We start from the raw sequence: 13,498 nt of genomic DNA on the forward strand, positions 1-13,498 counted from the left end.
ACTATGTACAGCCTCCCTCGATTTCCCACTCCTACTTAAACATCAGCCCACAGCCCCACATAAAGGCAAACCACTCTTTAACATTCAAGTGTGTGTGATTAAAAGAAGCAATTTGCTATCATTCCCCTCCACACACACACTTTGTAAATATGGGGAACAGATAAATGACGTCTAAGGGTTAGGTTTCATCCTTTATTCCCCAAGGAGGAGGGACGTAAATACTTAAAATAGGGAGGCGCCTTTTCTCTCTGTGTGTTTTTTTTCTTTTCTTTTCCCTTTTTGGCAGGCGATAGAGCAAGTAGGTCTTAGGGAGTGGGTGGGGTCGGGCTTGTCTTCCACACCTGCGAAGGTAAACGGAGGGAGATAACGGGGTGAGACGCAGGGAGGGGGGGGGTGCGTGGAGAAGAAGATATGAGATTGGAGGGAAAGAAACCTTGCAGCCCAACAAAAGCAGATAAACGTGCTAAGCCTCCAGCTTGCCCACAAAGACGACTCCTCTTCCTCCTCCTGAAAGGCTCTGTGCAGCCGGGGACGCCGAAGAAGCTGAGGCGCTGGATGCTGGCTGGTGCAGCAAAGGCGTGATCGAGCCCCGCTGGCCGCCGAGCGCCCCTCTCTCTGCCATAGCTGAGGAGGAGGAGGAGGACGACGACGACGACGACAAGAGTCTCCCTCTATCCCCGCTAGCGCCTCAGCCGCTGCCTTCTTTCCTCTTCAGCCGCGCGAGAATAAAAGGTGAAGGCTGGCGGCCGGCGGCGGCTACACGGGCCACATGACGAGGTTTGGCGGGCCGGATTCGGCCCGCGGGCCTTGTGTTTGACATCCATGGGCTAAAGCCTAGAAAACCACATGATTTGCAGAAAGTGAGAGAAGGAGAAAGTTTGGTGGAGAGAGGTGCAAAGAGCTGCTATTATTGAATGAGTCACATCCCATGTAACTGTGATTCTGACGTCTGATTCCTTACCGTTCTGTTCCTATATTTAACTTTAATGAGAAAACACAACCTTCCCCTCCTTTCATTCTTTCCAGAGCTGATGCTTTGGCTTTGTGTTATTTGGGGGAGTTCCCATATCCCACCTTTATCTTCCTCACCCTCTCCCCCCGCTCTCTCTCACACACACACTATACAGTAGATTGTGTGTACAGGCATACATTATTTCAGATGGGAACCCATTATGGAAGTACACTCACTTCATTTCAAGCAAATATACCATAACCGTACTCACTGGGTGTAAAGGAAACGTGTCCCTCTACCCCCACCCCACCCCAATTTTGTGACAGAAGCATAATTTGTGCAATTCTGGTTGGCTGGCCTTTGTGTCACTCACAGAGCCATTCCTGCCCTTCCCCAGAGCATGTTAAATGGATATTTAATTATTTTTCTTTCTTTTTCTATCTAGCTGTTTTATTTTACCTGTAAGCAGCTTTGAGTCCCTGACGGGAAAGCAGGTGGGGTACGAACCAACCAACCAACCAACCAACCAACCAACCAACCAACCAACCAACCATAATAAAGTGGGGGGAAATGTATAAAATAATCAGGGATTTCCACATGGCAGTTTATTGTGGTCTTGGGGCTGCACATGCAGCCACACAGTTGTCCTCATAAAAAAGCCATCCCGTATTATTTCCCCATTTGATCCACACTTGCTAGGCGGTGTCCAATGTCCTTGTTCCATTAGCACAAGGATTAACATTTGCACAACAGAACTCCCATGTGTACCCCGCACCCTTCCCAAATCTGCTCTGGAGGGTTGGTGAAATCCCCAGAACAGATTTGGCAGGTGGGTGTGGGGAGGTGGGGGAGCCCCATTGCACAAGAGTAAATCTTCACACTGACAGACTTAGTGCCTCTTTGGATACAAGCCACCTTTTCTGTGGAAAATTGGATAAGTAGAAACCACAGGAGAATCAGAGGGGGGTAGTGTAACATTTTGATGTGGTGGATGCTTTGTGGGTGCTAAATCTGCATCTATGGGAAGCAGCAAGCCCCCAATAAACTGCACCGTGGGGGCTCCCTTGAACAAATGCTTCAGCAGAGAACCATGTGTGCCCTCCTTGGAAGAGAGGACCTAGAATGCATGCACCTGCTGCTGTTTCTGTTGGTGTCTTTGTACAGTCACAGTGGCTAATCTAGAACATGCCTTGGCAGAGAGTTCTGAGGTGTCCCCATTTCCTTGCTTTCTGAGAGTTTCTGGGAATTGCTGTGCTACTGGTGATTGAAGAATATATTGGGGGACCTCACAGGACGCGGGTGGCGCTGTGGGTAAAACCTCAGTGCCTAGGACTTGCCGATCGTATGGTCGGCGGTTTGAATCCCCGCAGCGGGGTGAGCTCCCGTCATTCGGTCCCAGCTCCTGCCCACCTAGCAGTTCAAAAGCACTCTTAAGTGCAAGTAGATAAATAGGGACCGCTTTATAGCGGGAAGGTAAATGGCATTTCCGTGTGCTGCCCTGGTGCTAGCTCACCAGCTACAGCTTCGTCACGCTGGCCACGTGACCCGGAAGTGTCTTCGGACGGTGCTGGCTCATGGCCTCTAGAGCGAGATGAGCATGCAACCCTAGAGTCGGACACGACTGGCCCGTACGGGCAGGGGTACCTTTACCTTTTTGCACATCTGCTTTCTTTCCCTTAAAAAGTAATCCTGTAGCTGGCTTTGCAATCATGGACGTAGCCAGAATTTTTGTTGGGGGGGGGGGGCAGAACCTCAGTTTGCTATATCTTTTTATTGAATTTTATTGACGGGGGGGGGGGCAGCTGCCCCTCCCCGCCCCACTAAATCTATGTTTGCAATAGTTGGAGAAGGGAAAGGAGGCAGCTTTTTAAGCATTGTATTTTGTGATTGTTCTCTCCTGTCAGTGGAAGCTATCTTTCAGGAGAGAACTTGAAATAGCTTGTAGGTTGTAGGTTCACTTAACCTTTGAGTGAAAATGTTTGAAACTGTACAAAAAGCCAGTAGCGGCATCTGTAAATAGCTTGCACACACACATTGGAGAAGACAACAGACTTCTAGTGCATTATGGCAATGACCCTCCAGTGCTGCCAAGAGCAGTTTCAATATATGGCCTTTAAATTTGACAAGTGGCTAAGCTTGGAAGGTTGGTTCTAATAATTATAACACAGCTTCCTGGGAATTAGAGTTTGTTAAAGGGGCTGGCACTTGTAACTCTGTGAGGGGTAAGCTACACTTCCCAGGATTCCTTTGGGGAAAGCAATGTGCTTTAAATATATGGCATGCATGCAGCCCTAGTTTGAACGTAACACAAGGCAAAGGCCAAATGTGTGGGTTCCCAAACCGTAACTGCTGTATTCCTTCCCCTGGTCCTGCTGTGCTAGACTAAGCTTTGGTTTGGCTTAGAGTTGCATCCAAATTTGGGCTTATCCCAGAAGAATAAAAGAGAACAGTATTCAATGACTACAGTCACAAAGTTATTGTGTACATTTTCTCAGTTTTGAAAACTCTTATTTTCTAGGTGTGTTGTCGTGCTTTTCAACCCCAGGAAAAATAAGCAGCATCATATTCTGAATAGTTCCAGGTAAGTGAAACCCAGAACTCTGAGTGGTGGTTTGTCCAATTTTTTGGAAGGAAAATGCGAGAACCCCATTGGACAACAACAATAATAATCAATTATTTTATTATTTATATGCTACCCATCTGACTGGGTCGCCCCAGACACTCTGGTTGACTTCCAACAAAGTAATAAAATGCAAAAAACCTCAAACATTAAAATCTTCCCTGGACAGGGTTGGCTTCAGATGTCTTTTAAACGTCAGGTGTCTGTTTATTTCCTTGACATCTGATGGAAGGGCGTTCTACAGGGCAGGCATGACTGCAAAGAAGGCCCTCTGCCTGCTTCCCTGTAACTTCACATCTCACAGTGAGGGAACTGCCAGAAGGCCCTCAGTGCTGGATCTCAGTGTCTGGGCTGAATGCTGGGGGTGGAGAAACTTCTTAAGGTATACAGAGCCAAAGCCGTTTAGGGCTTTAAAGGTCAGCACCAGCACTTCTGGGTTAGTTGTAGTTTTTGAGTCCCCTTCAAAGGCAGCCCCATGCAGAGCACGTTGCAGTAGTCCAAGAGGAAGATAACCAGCACATGTGCTACTCTGGTGACACAGGCAGGTAGGGTCTTGGCCGGCGTAACAGATGGAGCTGGTAGACAGCTCCCCTGGATACAGAATTGACATGTGCCTCCACCAACAGCTGTGAGTCCAAAATGACTGTACACCTGGTCCTTCAGGTGCACAGTTACCCCATTCAGGACCAGGGAGTCCCCCACACCTGCCTACTCCCTATCCCTCAAAACAGTACAGAGAAGTTTAAATGACTTCTTACCTTAAAACTATACCTAAAATAGTTTTAAATTGTTCAGGGTTCCTCAGCAGGTATAGGTGTTAAGAACAGCACCAAAAAAACCCCGTTAACAGAATATGTTCTTACGTGTCCAGGCTATACTGCTGTTTCTGTCATAATGTGTTATGAAATTATCCAGGCTGTTGTTCTGGATAGAACCCCTCTTTCCTCTGGGCATGGTTCCTTATCAGATTAACGGCTCAAATAAAGTTACCGTAGTTGGCAAAGTATCCGGGAGAGAGAGAGACCATCGGCTTCACATGGATGCATAAGGAATTCTTCCATGTTTATTTTGCACACCCATACCTGCAGCCAAACCTTAAAGCATGAAAAGCTTTAAAAGCCACAATTTGTTCTAGTATGTCGTATCTCTTCAGCATCTCACTGATTCAGAGCGCAACGTTTGGAATTACTTAACACTGTTAAGCTCACCTGGCAAAGATTGTCTTGGCTATGTTTTCATTCACACAAACCCGCTTACATGTTTATGTGGGAGCTGAAAATTCATCAACTCTTCACCCAGTGTCAGTACTGTTTCACAATAAGCTCTCCTCTCTTTACACAGAAAAACTATTACAGCCCTTGCTTTTTCTCCTGATGGAAAATACCTGGTTACTGGAGAGGTAAGTGATGGCAACTGACGGCCTGAATGCTCATATAGGAAGCTGATAGGCCTCATGGTCCAGAGATACAAATGCCTTCTTCTCACAACTATCCCAACAGACTAAAAAGGCTGGATTTGAGTGAGGCATTTTCCTGTCCTCCCAGAATGAAGAAGAGGGCCCTGGCTCCATTAAAGAGTTGTCTGATGGGAGTGAGGGTTGCGTGGGGAATAGCTAGTATGGATGGGTGCTTTCTAAATCTTTCAGAACAGGGAAGATTTGCATTTTGAGAGCAAACTACTTCTCTCCCAGTAAATGCTGGAAGATTCTAGAGTTGGAGGAGCTGTGTGAGCATCCATAATGTGTGGCTGGGATCTGGGAAGAGCCATTGTTTAGTGGCAGATCATATTTTTCACCTATAGGATCTTAGATGGAAACCCTGGAAAAGACCTCTCCGATGCTGGAGATCTACTGTTCCCTAGAATCGTATTTTGACCCAGATGTCCTGTTAGTCTGACTCAGTATAAGGCGGCTCCTTATCTTATTAGGAAAATATGTCCATGTGTTTAGATAAAAAAGGGATAAGTATCCCCCTCTCTCCCAAGAGTGGGGAAAAGGAGGGGTGTATCACATCGAGAATGTATGATTATCTGATTAAAAGATCCATAAGGGAACTCTTAATTTGCCAGCGTGTTACGATTTGGCCAAAGCATTTAAAGAGGAAACCCGCATGAGCTCAGTTGCTTATCTGGTCTCAGTAGGTTTGCTTTTAAAACTATTTTCTAGGGAGCGAGGATCAGACATTTGGACAAATGAAAGCACAGATTGGATTTGCAGGGTGGGAGTTAGCCGAGGGCCCTAAACATGTCTCTCCCCACCCCTTATTCGTTCAAGGGAGAAAGTAGAGGAAGTCAACCAAAGGTCCCTGTTGCTGCTTTCCTCCTTGGATTTCACCCCTCAGGATACAAAGAGAACAACGTTAACAGTCTTACTTAATTTTTTTAAGAGAGGAAAGGAAAGCACATTTGGAAGGAAGCCTTGAGAATAGTGACAAAGATCCTGGTGCCTGTGGCTTTGGCTGGGTTTAGTTGCTGGCAGAAAGTTTTTCCCTTTGAGAGATGCATAAAAGGAGGACAAAGATGACTGCATTCAGTTTCTAATGCAGACCAGATACACAATGCTCATACTGTAAGTGTAATGAAGCCTGAATTGATGAATGCTGGAAGCCCACAAAAATGTTGACTGTCCTCTTCTTGTCCATGTTGGACAGCTGCCAGAGATGTCTTCTGAGGCGGATTCCCATTGGGCCCTGCACACAAACATTTCTTTTTTTTTTATTACCCCAGATGCCTTGGACTTTAAATATCAAATTTAAGAGATGATTACCTCCCCACACTGCAAAAAGACGAGTAATAATTAATGAAATAATTAGTGAAATGCCCTTTCTCCCTCTTCTTCTACTGAACCTCTCCAGAGCAGGAACCATCTCTACCAACTTTCTCCATTGATGTTCATAATGTTAGAAACCTCCTTTGTAATAATAACTATAGGTGGAAATCAGTGCTTCAGTAATACAAAAGTTATGTCAGAGCAAGCATTTCTGCTCTCCAGATGGAACAATCTCAGCCCTCCCCCCCCCCCATGCACTGTTCTGCTGGTGGTAGTCTGGCCTGTCTGCACCTGTGCATGAAAATAAAATGTGAGACATGAGAGATATTTCCTACATCTGGTGGGAAGAACGTGTGTGTGTGTGTGTGTGTGTGTGTGTGTAGAAATCTCAGCTTTATTTTACTATATATAAATATTTATAAACCACAATTTCCTAAAAATGCAAGAAGGCGGTCTACCCCATGCAAAAATTACAAGAATAAATCATCAACAAAACACCAATAAAAACATCCATTAATACTAGTGGCTAAAGGAAAATTCACATTTCAAAGGCCTGTCTAAATTACACTGTTTTTTTGGTGATGTCTAAAAGAAGGCAGGAATAATTCGTGCCAGAACTCTTCTGGCAGGGAGTTTCACAGGCCAGGGCCTGCCGCACTGAAGAATCGGTCCCATGTAAATTATGACCGAACCTCAGGGTCATGGGGAACCACAGTAAGTGTCCCATCAAAGAATTTCAATGATCAAGATGGAGCATAAGATATCAGGTTGTCCTTAAGGTACTTGGGCCCCAAGTTGTTTAGAACACAAGAACCTTGAAGCTGACCCAGTAGCTACTGGCAAACAGTGCAGCTCTCTTGGCAGAGGAATGACGTGTTGCCAGTATGCGTGAAGATAGCTTGAAATGTGATAGGCAGGTTGTTATTTAATGGAGAAGCTAGGCCATTGTGCCAGGTACATGTTTGCTTGGTTTTTTAATATATGTATATATAAAGATACAGGCATTTTATTCTTCAACTGCTCTCTGCACCTGAGACTTCCCCTTACCTGCACATTATAAAGAGGCTCGGTTAACCCTGGCTAGAAAAAGGCTCCTCTTTGGTTGCCATGGTGATGTCACCTAGAAGGCCACCTTTTTGCAGGCTTTTGTGAAATCAGGAGGAAGCTGTTGAGTAGGAGTTGCCTGTCGGGCTTGTACTTCTCTATATTTCACTTTAAAATAAAGTGCTTCATTTTGGTCGCAGTACTAGAGAAAGGTGTTAATGGAACAGAAGAAGGGTTCTTTTAAAAAACAACAACAGCAAAGCCCATTCCTGTTCATCATTCATTCTTAACCAAAATAATATGGTCACTTATGGGGCTAATTTAACTATGTTCTTCATATTATTTCTTAGTTTTCTTTACAGACTGCTGCAGTTAGCATAAATTTTCCCCTCATTTGGGAGTTTTCAGGAGTGTCCCCTCTCCTAAAGGGTTGTGAAAGAATAAAAGTCTCTATCTATATCTTCTTATCTATATTCTTGCTGACAGTCTCAAATAACTCAAAAAGGTTAGTGTTACAGGACTTAACCTTGCAGAAGCTATGCTGACTCTTCTTCTATATGCTTGGGAATTATACTCTTAATAATACTTTCTGCTAGTTTTCCCAGAACAGATGTTAAGCTAACCACACTGTAATTTCCAGGATCCCCTCTGTATTCCTTCATAAGAATCGGTGTTTTTAGCGCTGCAAATCATCCTTTATAGAGTAAAAAATAAATAAATCATATTTTTAGCTGACGATTTCTGTGCAGAAATGCACATTTGACTTGTCATGCACACTGCAAAGTGTATTTAATTTATACATATAAATGCATCGCCACTGGCTTTAAGGTTTGTATTAAGTGCCTCTGTTCATTGCCATTGTTGTTTCTCGTTTCCAGAGTGGGCACATGCCTGCTGTTCGAGTGTGGGATGTTGCTGAACGGACTCAGGTGGCCGAACTTCACGAACATAAATATGGTGTGGCGTGTGTGGCATTCTCCCCGAGCTCCAAGTACATTGTGTCTGTGGGTTACCAACATGACATGATAGTCAATGTATGGTCATGGAAGGTAAAACTATAAGAAGATTCTTTTTAGTATTCACATTAGCAGAAGTGGAATCTGTGGGTAGTAGTGGTGGTGGTGGGGTTTAAATTAAATTTTGGAATAAGCATGCTAAAATCTGGTAGCAGCCTCATTGGAAAGAAAATGGCCCACCTATCTTCACTACTTCCTCTCCTTTTTATCTAATGTGCACACAATGGAATATCACAGCAGGCAATTCTTCCTTTTCCATACTTTAGACTGGAACATAGATGGACCAGTGATCTGGCTTATACCAAGTCATAGAATTGTTCCGTTTGACTAGCAGCAGCTCCCCAGGGTTTCAGACAGGGACATTCTCAGCTCTATTTGGGCATATCAAGGATTGAATTTGGACTGTCTTCACACAAAGCAGATGCTCTACCATTGAGCCAGGGTACTTCTTTCATAAGATGAAAGAGCATGTTTACTATGCTTTAGATAACTGTTTTATTTCCTTTGTTTGCAAATAGTTTTATTGAATTTTGTACACACACACACACTGGCAAACAAGAACCAGTGCATTAATATCTTTGTCAGATACCTATTTTATTTTTCAAAAGGTGATACTCATTCTGGATTCTTTGGTAGCAAAGTGGTGTGTGTGTGTGTCTCCTCCCAAGGTCTTTAATTTTTTTTTTTTTTTTGCTCCCTGTGATATCCAGAAACGCTTTTTTACAATTGTTATTGCTGATAGCAAAAGTTGCTTCTCCAGGGAGAGAGAATCCTTTGATCGGATGAACAAATAAACTTGCATTTTTTGTTTCAAACAAGAGTGTACTTTATTTCCTGCAAAAGTTGATATGTATTCAGCTTTCTTGTTTACATGTGGGAATTCATGCATAAGATGTTTAACACAAGGAAGACAAGAATGCCTTTTTTGTGCCAAGCTAATACAAACTAGAGTGTTTGAGAGGTGAGGGGCAATAACCTGCTTATTTAGTTTTAATGTGTATAGCCTGCTGTTCAGCATGTTATGTTAGCCATGTTCAAGGATTTGACTTTGGGCTATTTTTCCAGGTAAGATGTTTCACTATGTCTTACCTATCCACGTTAATCCACTTGTTTCAAAATATTTTATTCTGATAGGTCAGATTTAGTCATAAGCAAATCCCCCCGCCATGAATTTTGATAACCAGGCATGTGAATACATCTCCTGGCTATATCTATTTAAGGTCCTAATCAGATTTTTTTTCCTGGGCTTATGAGAGTTTATGTTTGTGTGTAGTGATAGACTAGGCAAAACCCTTCCCTTGGTAACTTAGTTAGCTACAGATGCTCCAAGAAGATACCAAATCAAGTGGGAGTCTAATGTGCACATTTCTTCCCCTTCCAGAAAAGGGGAGATTGAGAATGCTGTCAGCTTTATCATCTTGAAATTAGTTTCTGTAAAATCATTCTATCTACGTTTATCATGGTATAAAGGAAAGTGTGCCCAGACAGAGTGCATACTGAGCTTAAAACACATATTACTACAGTTTTATTATGTGAAAGCTGAAGTAGTAGTGTTATAAGCAAGGCTTGGAGCCAACCAAAGATGCTATAAATTTTATGTCTTAGAATCATAGAACCATAGAGGCTTTGTCAGTTACTAGATGTTGCAGCGACCTGGACGTTTTCTATCGTGTGTGTCTGGAAGATACTATTTGTTATATTTGTGTTAAAATACACACCTGGGTATTTTTAAATGTAGCCATGTGCAGCAGTATCTTAGAAAGGAAGAATGGTGGTGTCCCTTAGTCTAAATGTATGGTATCCCAAGGTAGGGATGAGTATGTACTGATGACTCAAGCTACAGAACACTTGCTGTTTAAATGTGTCATTTTATGCTTAGGGATTAGGTGGGGGTGGAAGGGCACAACCTATGTCTGCCTGCATACCTTATAGACACATAAATGTGCATATTAGGAATGTAGGCAACTAAGTCATACTCATGTGTAGAACCACTGAAATTAATGGATTTTTCTTAGCCGTCTCCATTGATTTCATTGGGTTTACTTTTGATTATAATTCAGTCAGATGTAGCCCTATGTGTCCAAAGGGGAACTCTGCAACAAAAAAGAGGTCCCCAGTTGCTTGTGGGCTCTTTGCTGGCGGTACACTGAGCACATGAAGGGGAAAGGGAAGATGGCTGTTTCTGCCCCTCTGCCCTTCTGTCTTCACAGCCCATTTCTGCAAGTGAAGTACAAATCTGTGATTTGTCACTCACGACTTAAATTTGCAAATGGAACCTCTTTGGTCAGCAAGAGATTTGATTTGCTTGAACATTTTCTTTCCAGAAAAACATTGTTGTAGCAGCCAATAAGGTCTCGAGCAAAGTGACAGCAGTGTCATTCTCTGAGGATTGCAGCTACTTTGTCACAGCTGGAAACCGGCACATCAAATTTTGGTACCTGGATGACAGCAAAACCTCAAAGGTGAGAGGCACAAATGAGAAACTGCATATATGCGGGTAATGGGAAGGAACTGTTGAGACAGGGAGAGAGGATGCATTTTCTACAGAAGGTTTTGCTTTGCTTGGCTGATGGCTTGCCATGCCCTAAACAATTTTGGAAATACAGATAATCTGTTCATTTTCTTGATGATATTGGCCATGGAAAAATAAAATGCTTTATCCTATAATATTCACTGAGAAGTTCTCTTCAGAACATTTTTAATTATTTCTTTTTATGAGAAGCAACATAGTAGATTTACAAAAGCAGCGTTCAGCTATTTTGTAAATATGTTCATTTTAAAAACAGAGGCTATCTTCATTCTTTCAATTTTCTCAATAAAACATGTTGTTCAACATTTTCCCGCATTTTATTACACCAGCTCATAACCAGTGGGACCCTCTTCTCTATAAATTGATAGTCAATCTGCCTTCCTTCTCTCACTCTTACTATGTTTTTATTAGTTTTATCATTTGGACAGCGTCCCATATTCTCAAAATTCAGTCTTGTAATGTTGGGATGTTGATTTCCTCCTGACTTGGAACTGATTGCGACATAGACTGCTATCAGAAAGTGTGTTATCATTGTCCTGTCTTCTAGCAAAACATGATGTTAGAATATATTCCAGTAATACAACTGGTGGATTTATTTGTAGCACATGCCCTCTTCAAAGCATTTATGCTCACCAACGTACAGCAATCTTCTAACATATTTTTCTCTTTTGTACCAGGTGAACGCTACAGTTCCTTTGCTCGGACGTTCCGGTTTGCTTGGGGAACTAAGGAACAACTTCTTCACAGATGTGGCATGCGGGAGGGGCAAAAAAGCAGACAGCACTTTCTGTATCACTTCCTCAGGTCTCCTGTGTGAATTCAACGAGAAGAGGCTGCTGGACAAGTGGGTGGAGCTGAGAGTAAGTTCAAAACCTGGAACTCTTGGTTGATGATGATGGGAATGCACTAAGCCCACAAGCTGTTGTCCTGGGAGCTGGGGCACGCTTGGTCTGAAGGCATGCTATGCAGCAACCTTGATGAAGTTAACCAGGTCTAGGTTTGGCCTGGAAGGAGTCTGCCTGGGAGCCTTATATATGGAAGAAAGGGTGTTTTTATTATGTTTCTAGATATGTTGTAGCCACCCAGAAGGGCTATTATTATTATTATTATTATTATTATTATTATTATTATTAGTTTGTAAACAAACAAACAAACAAACACACCCTGCAAATGACTAGTGAGGTCTAAAATGACACTTGCCCTATTTGCATGGAAAGGGGATAGGTACAATTGAAAGGGGTATGTGGGCATGGGTGTGGAAACTCCCTTTCTCCTTGCCTCCCATACTACTGCAGCCCACCTTCCCAGATTTCTCCTACCTGGGCTCAGATAGGAGTGAGTCTAGCTGGGAGAAAAAAAAACACTTGGGAGAAAGCAAGTGCTTAGGGGAGTGTCCCTTCTCCATGCACCTGCCCTTTGGCCCTTCTACAGTTTTTAGGGGGTTTTTGTACCTCTACCTTCTATGTTACAAACAAATAGGGCACCACCAGGATTTCAAGTTTGTTGTCAGAGGGTTCATTTACACCTCCCAGTAAAGTGCACTTCTTACTGGTCCATTTTGAAAGTTGTCTGTAGTTTAGGACTGAGCTATATTCATGAAGTGTTTGGATATATCTATATATTTAGCATTTGGGCAATTGTTTTCTGCAGAGAGCCACATGAAAGCCTCTGTCACCCAGGCATGGTGGTGTCCTAAAATAAGACCCCAACTGTGCTGTCTGGGGAAACTCTGTGAATATTGCATGAGAATTGTCTTGAACAGCGTTTTTAGCAGCTCATTACTGCATTTCCTTCTCTAGCTAAAGCTAATGTATACACGTTTAAGGACTTTAAGTAAAAGTGATTTTAGAATATTTATTCCATGCAGCCTCACATTAGTGCTACAGTTCAGATGGGTAACTGAATCTGATAAATGCTGATTTGCAGAAGCCCTATTTGTTGTGACTTATCTGCATTACAAACTGAATTAGAATAACAGAATCATAGAATTGTATGGTTGTAATTGTGCAAGATGCCTTTTCTGCCTACAAAGAGGTAATAACTAGATCTGTGATGAATAGACACCTAGTGTAGCGTTGTTGCTGAACCGCACTGAAAACTTGCTCTCCCTTGTAATTTGGTAAAACACAAAGGTTTGCATGTGCGTGTGATTACTTTTTTTAAACAGGAGCCTCACTCTCCAAGTTGAATGTCTCTCTTTCTCCTCCTTTCCTTCCTTTCTGCACTGAAATCACCTTTTCTCTTTTACTTAGAACACAGACAGCTTCACAGTAAGTCAGAATGGCATCGTTGCCTCCAGCACCCCACTTCCACATCATGCCTCCCATTTGTTGTCATATTTTTGCGATGGTGCAAATCGTAATAGCGGGGGGAATATTTAGTGGGATAGGACAAAGTCTAAGACAGAAAGTGTGTTTTGGCAGGGTTCGTTTCCTCTCCTGATGCAGGGGAATATTGCTCCAGTATGGTGTGTAAATAATTGTTGTGTGACTTGCAGGAGGGAGAGGAACTGCTAGGAAAGGACATTCGCTTTCAAGAACCTTTCTTTTCATTTGGTGACTTCATCTCA

At 42.9% G+C, this 13,498-nt stretch overlaps 1 protein-coding gene across 5 annotated transcripts in view; it reads left to right on the top strand.

Annotated features, from left to right (window-relative positions):
- The window catches only part of MAPKBP1 (mitogen-activated protein kinase binding protein 1), a 124,445-nt gene that overhangs the window by 69,843 nt on the left and 41,104 nt on the right, over positions 1-13,498 (top strand). For 4 of the 5 annotated variants that reach the window (XM_079964250.1, XM_079964253.1, XM_079964252.1 and 1 more), the window contains exons 4-9: positions 3,471-3,533; positions 4,914-4,971; positions 8,262-8,432; positions 10,724-10,861; positions 11,607-11,789; positions 13,182-13,199. In XM_079964250.1, coding sequence (XP_079820376.1) covers positions 3,471-3,533; positions 4,914-4,971; positions 8,262-8,432; positions 10,724-10,861; positions 11,607-11,789; positions 13,182-13,199 — 631 coding nt within the window. The remainder of the gene's footprint in view (positions 1-3,470; positions 3,534-4,913; positions 4,972-8,261; positions 8,433-10,723; positions 10,862-11,606; positions 11,790-13,181; positions 13,200-13,498) is intronic. The other variant, XM_079964251.1, reaches the window with a different exon arrangement.

The sequence above is a fragment of the Podarcis cretensis genome (assembly GCF_951804945.1).
Source record: "Podarcis cretensis genome assembly, chromosome: 1".
NCBI lineage: Eukaryota > Metazoa > Chordata > Lepidosauria > Squamata > Lacertidae > Podarcis > Podarcis cretensis.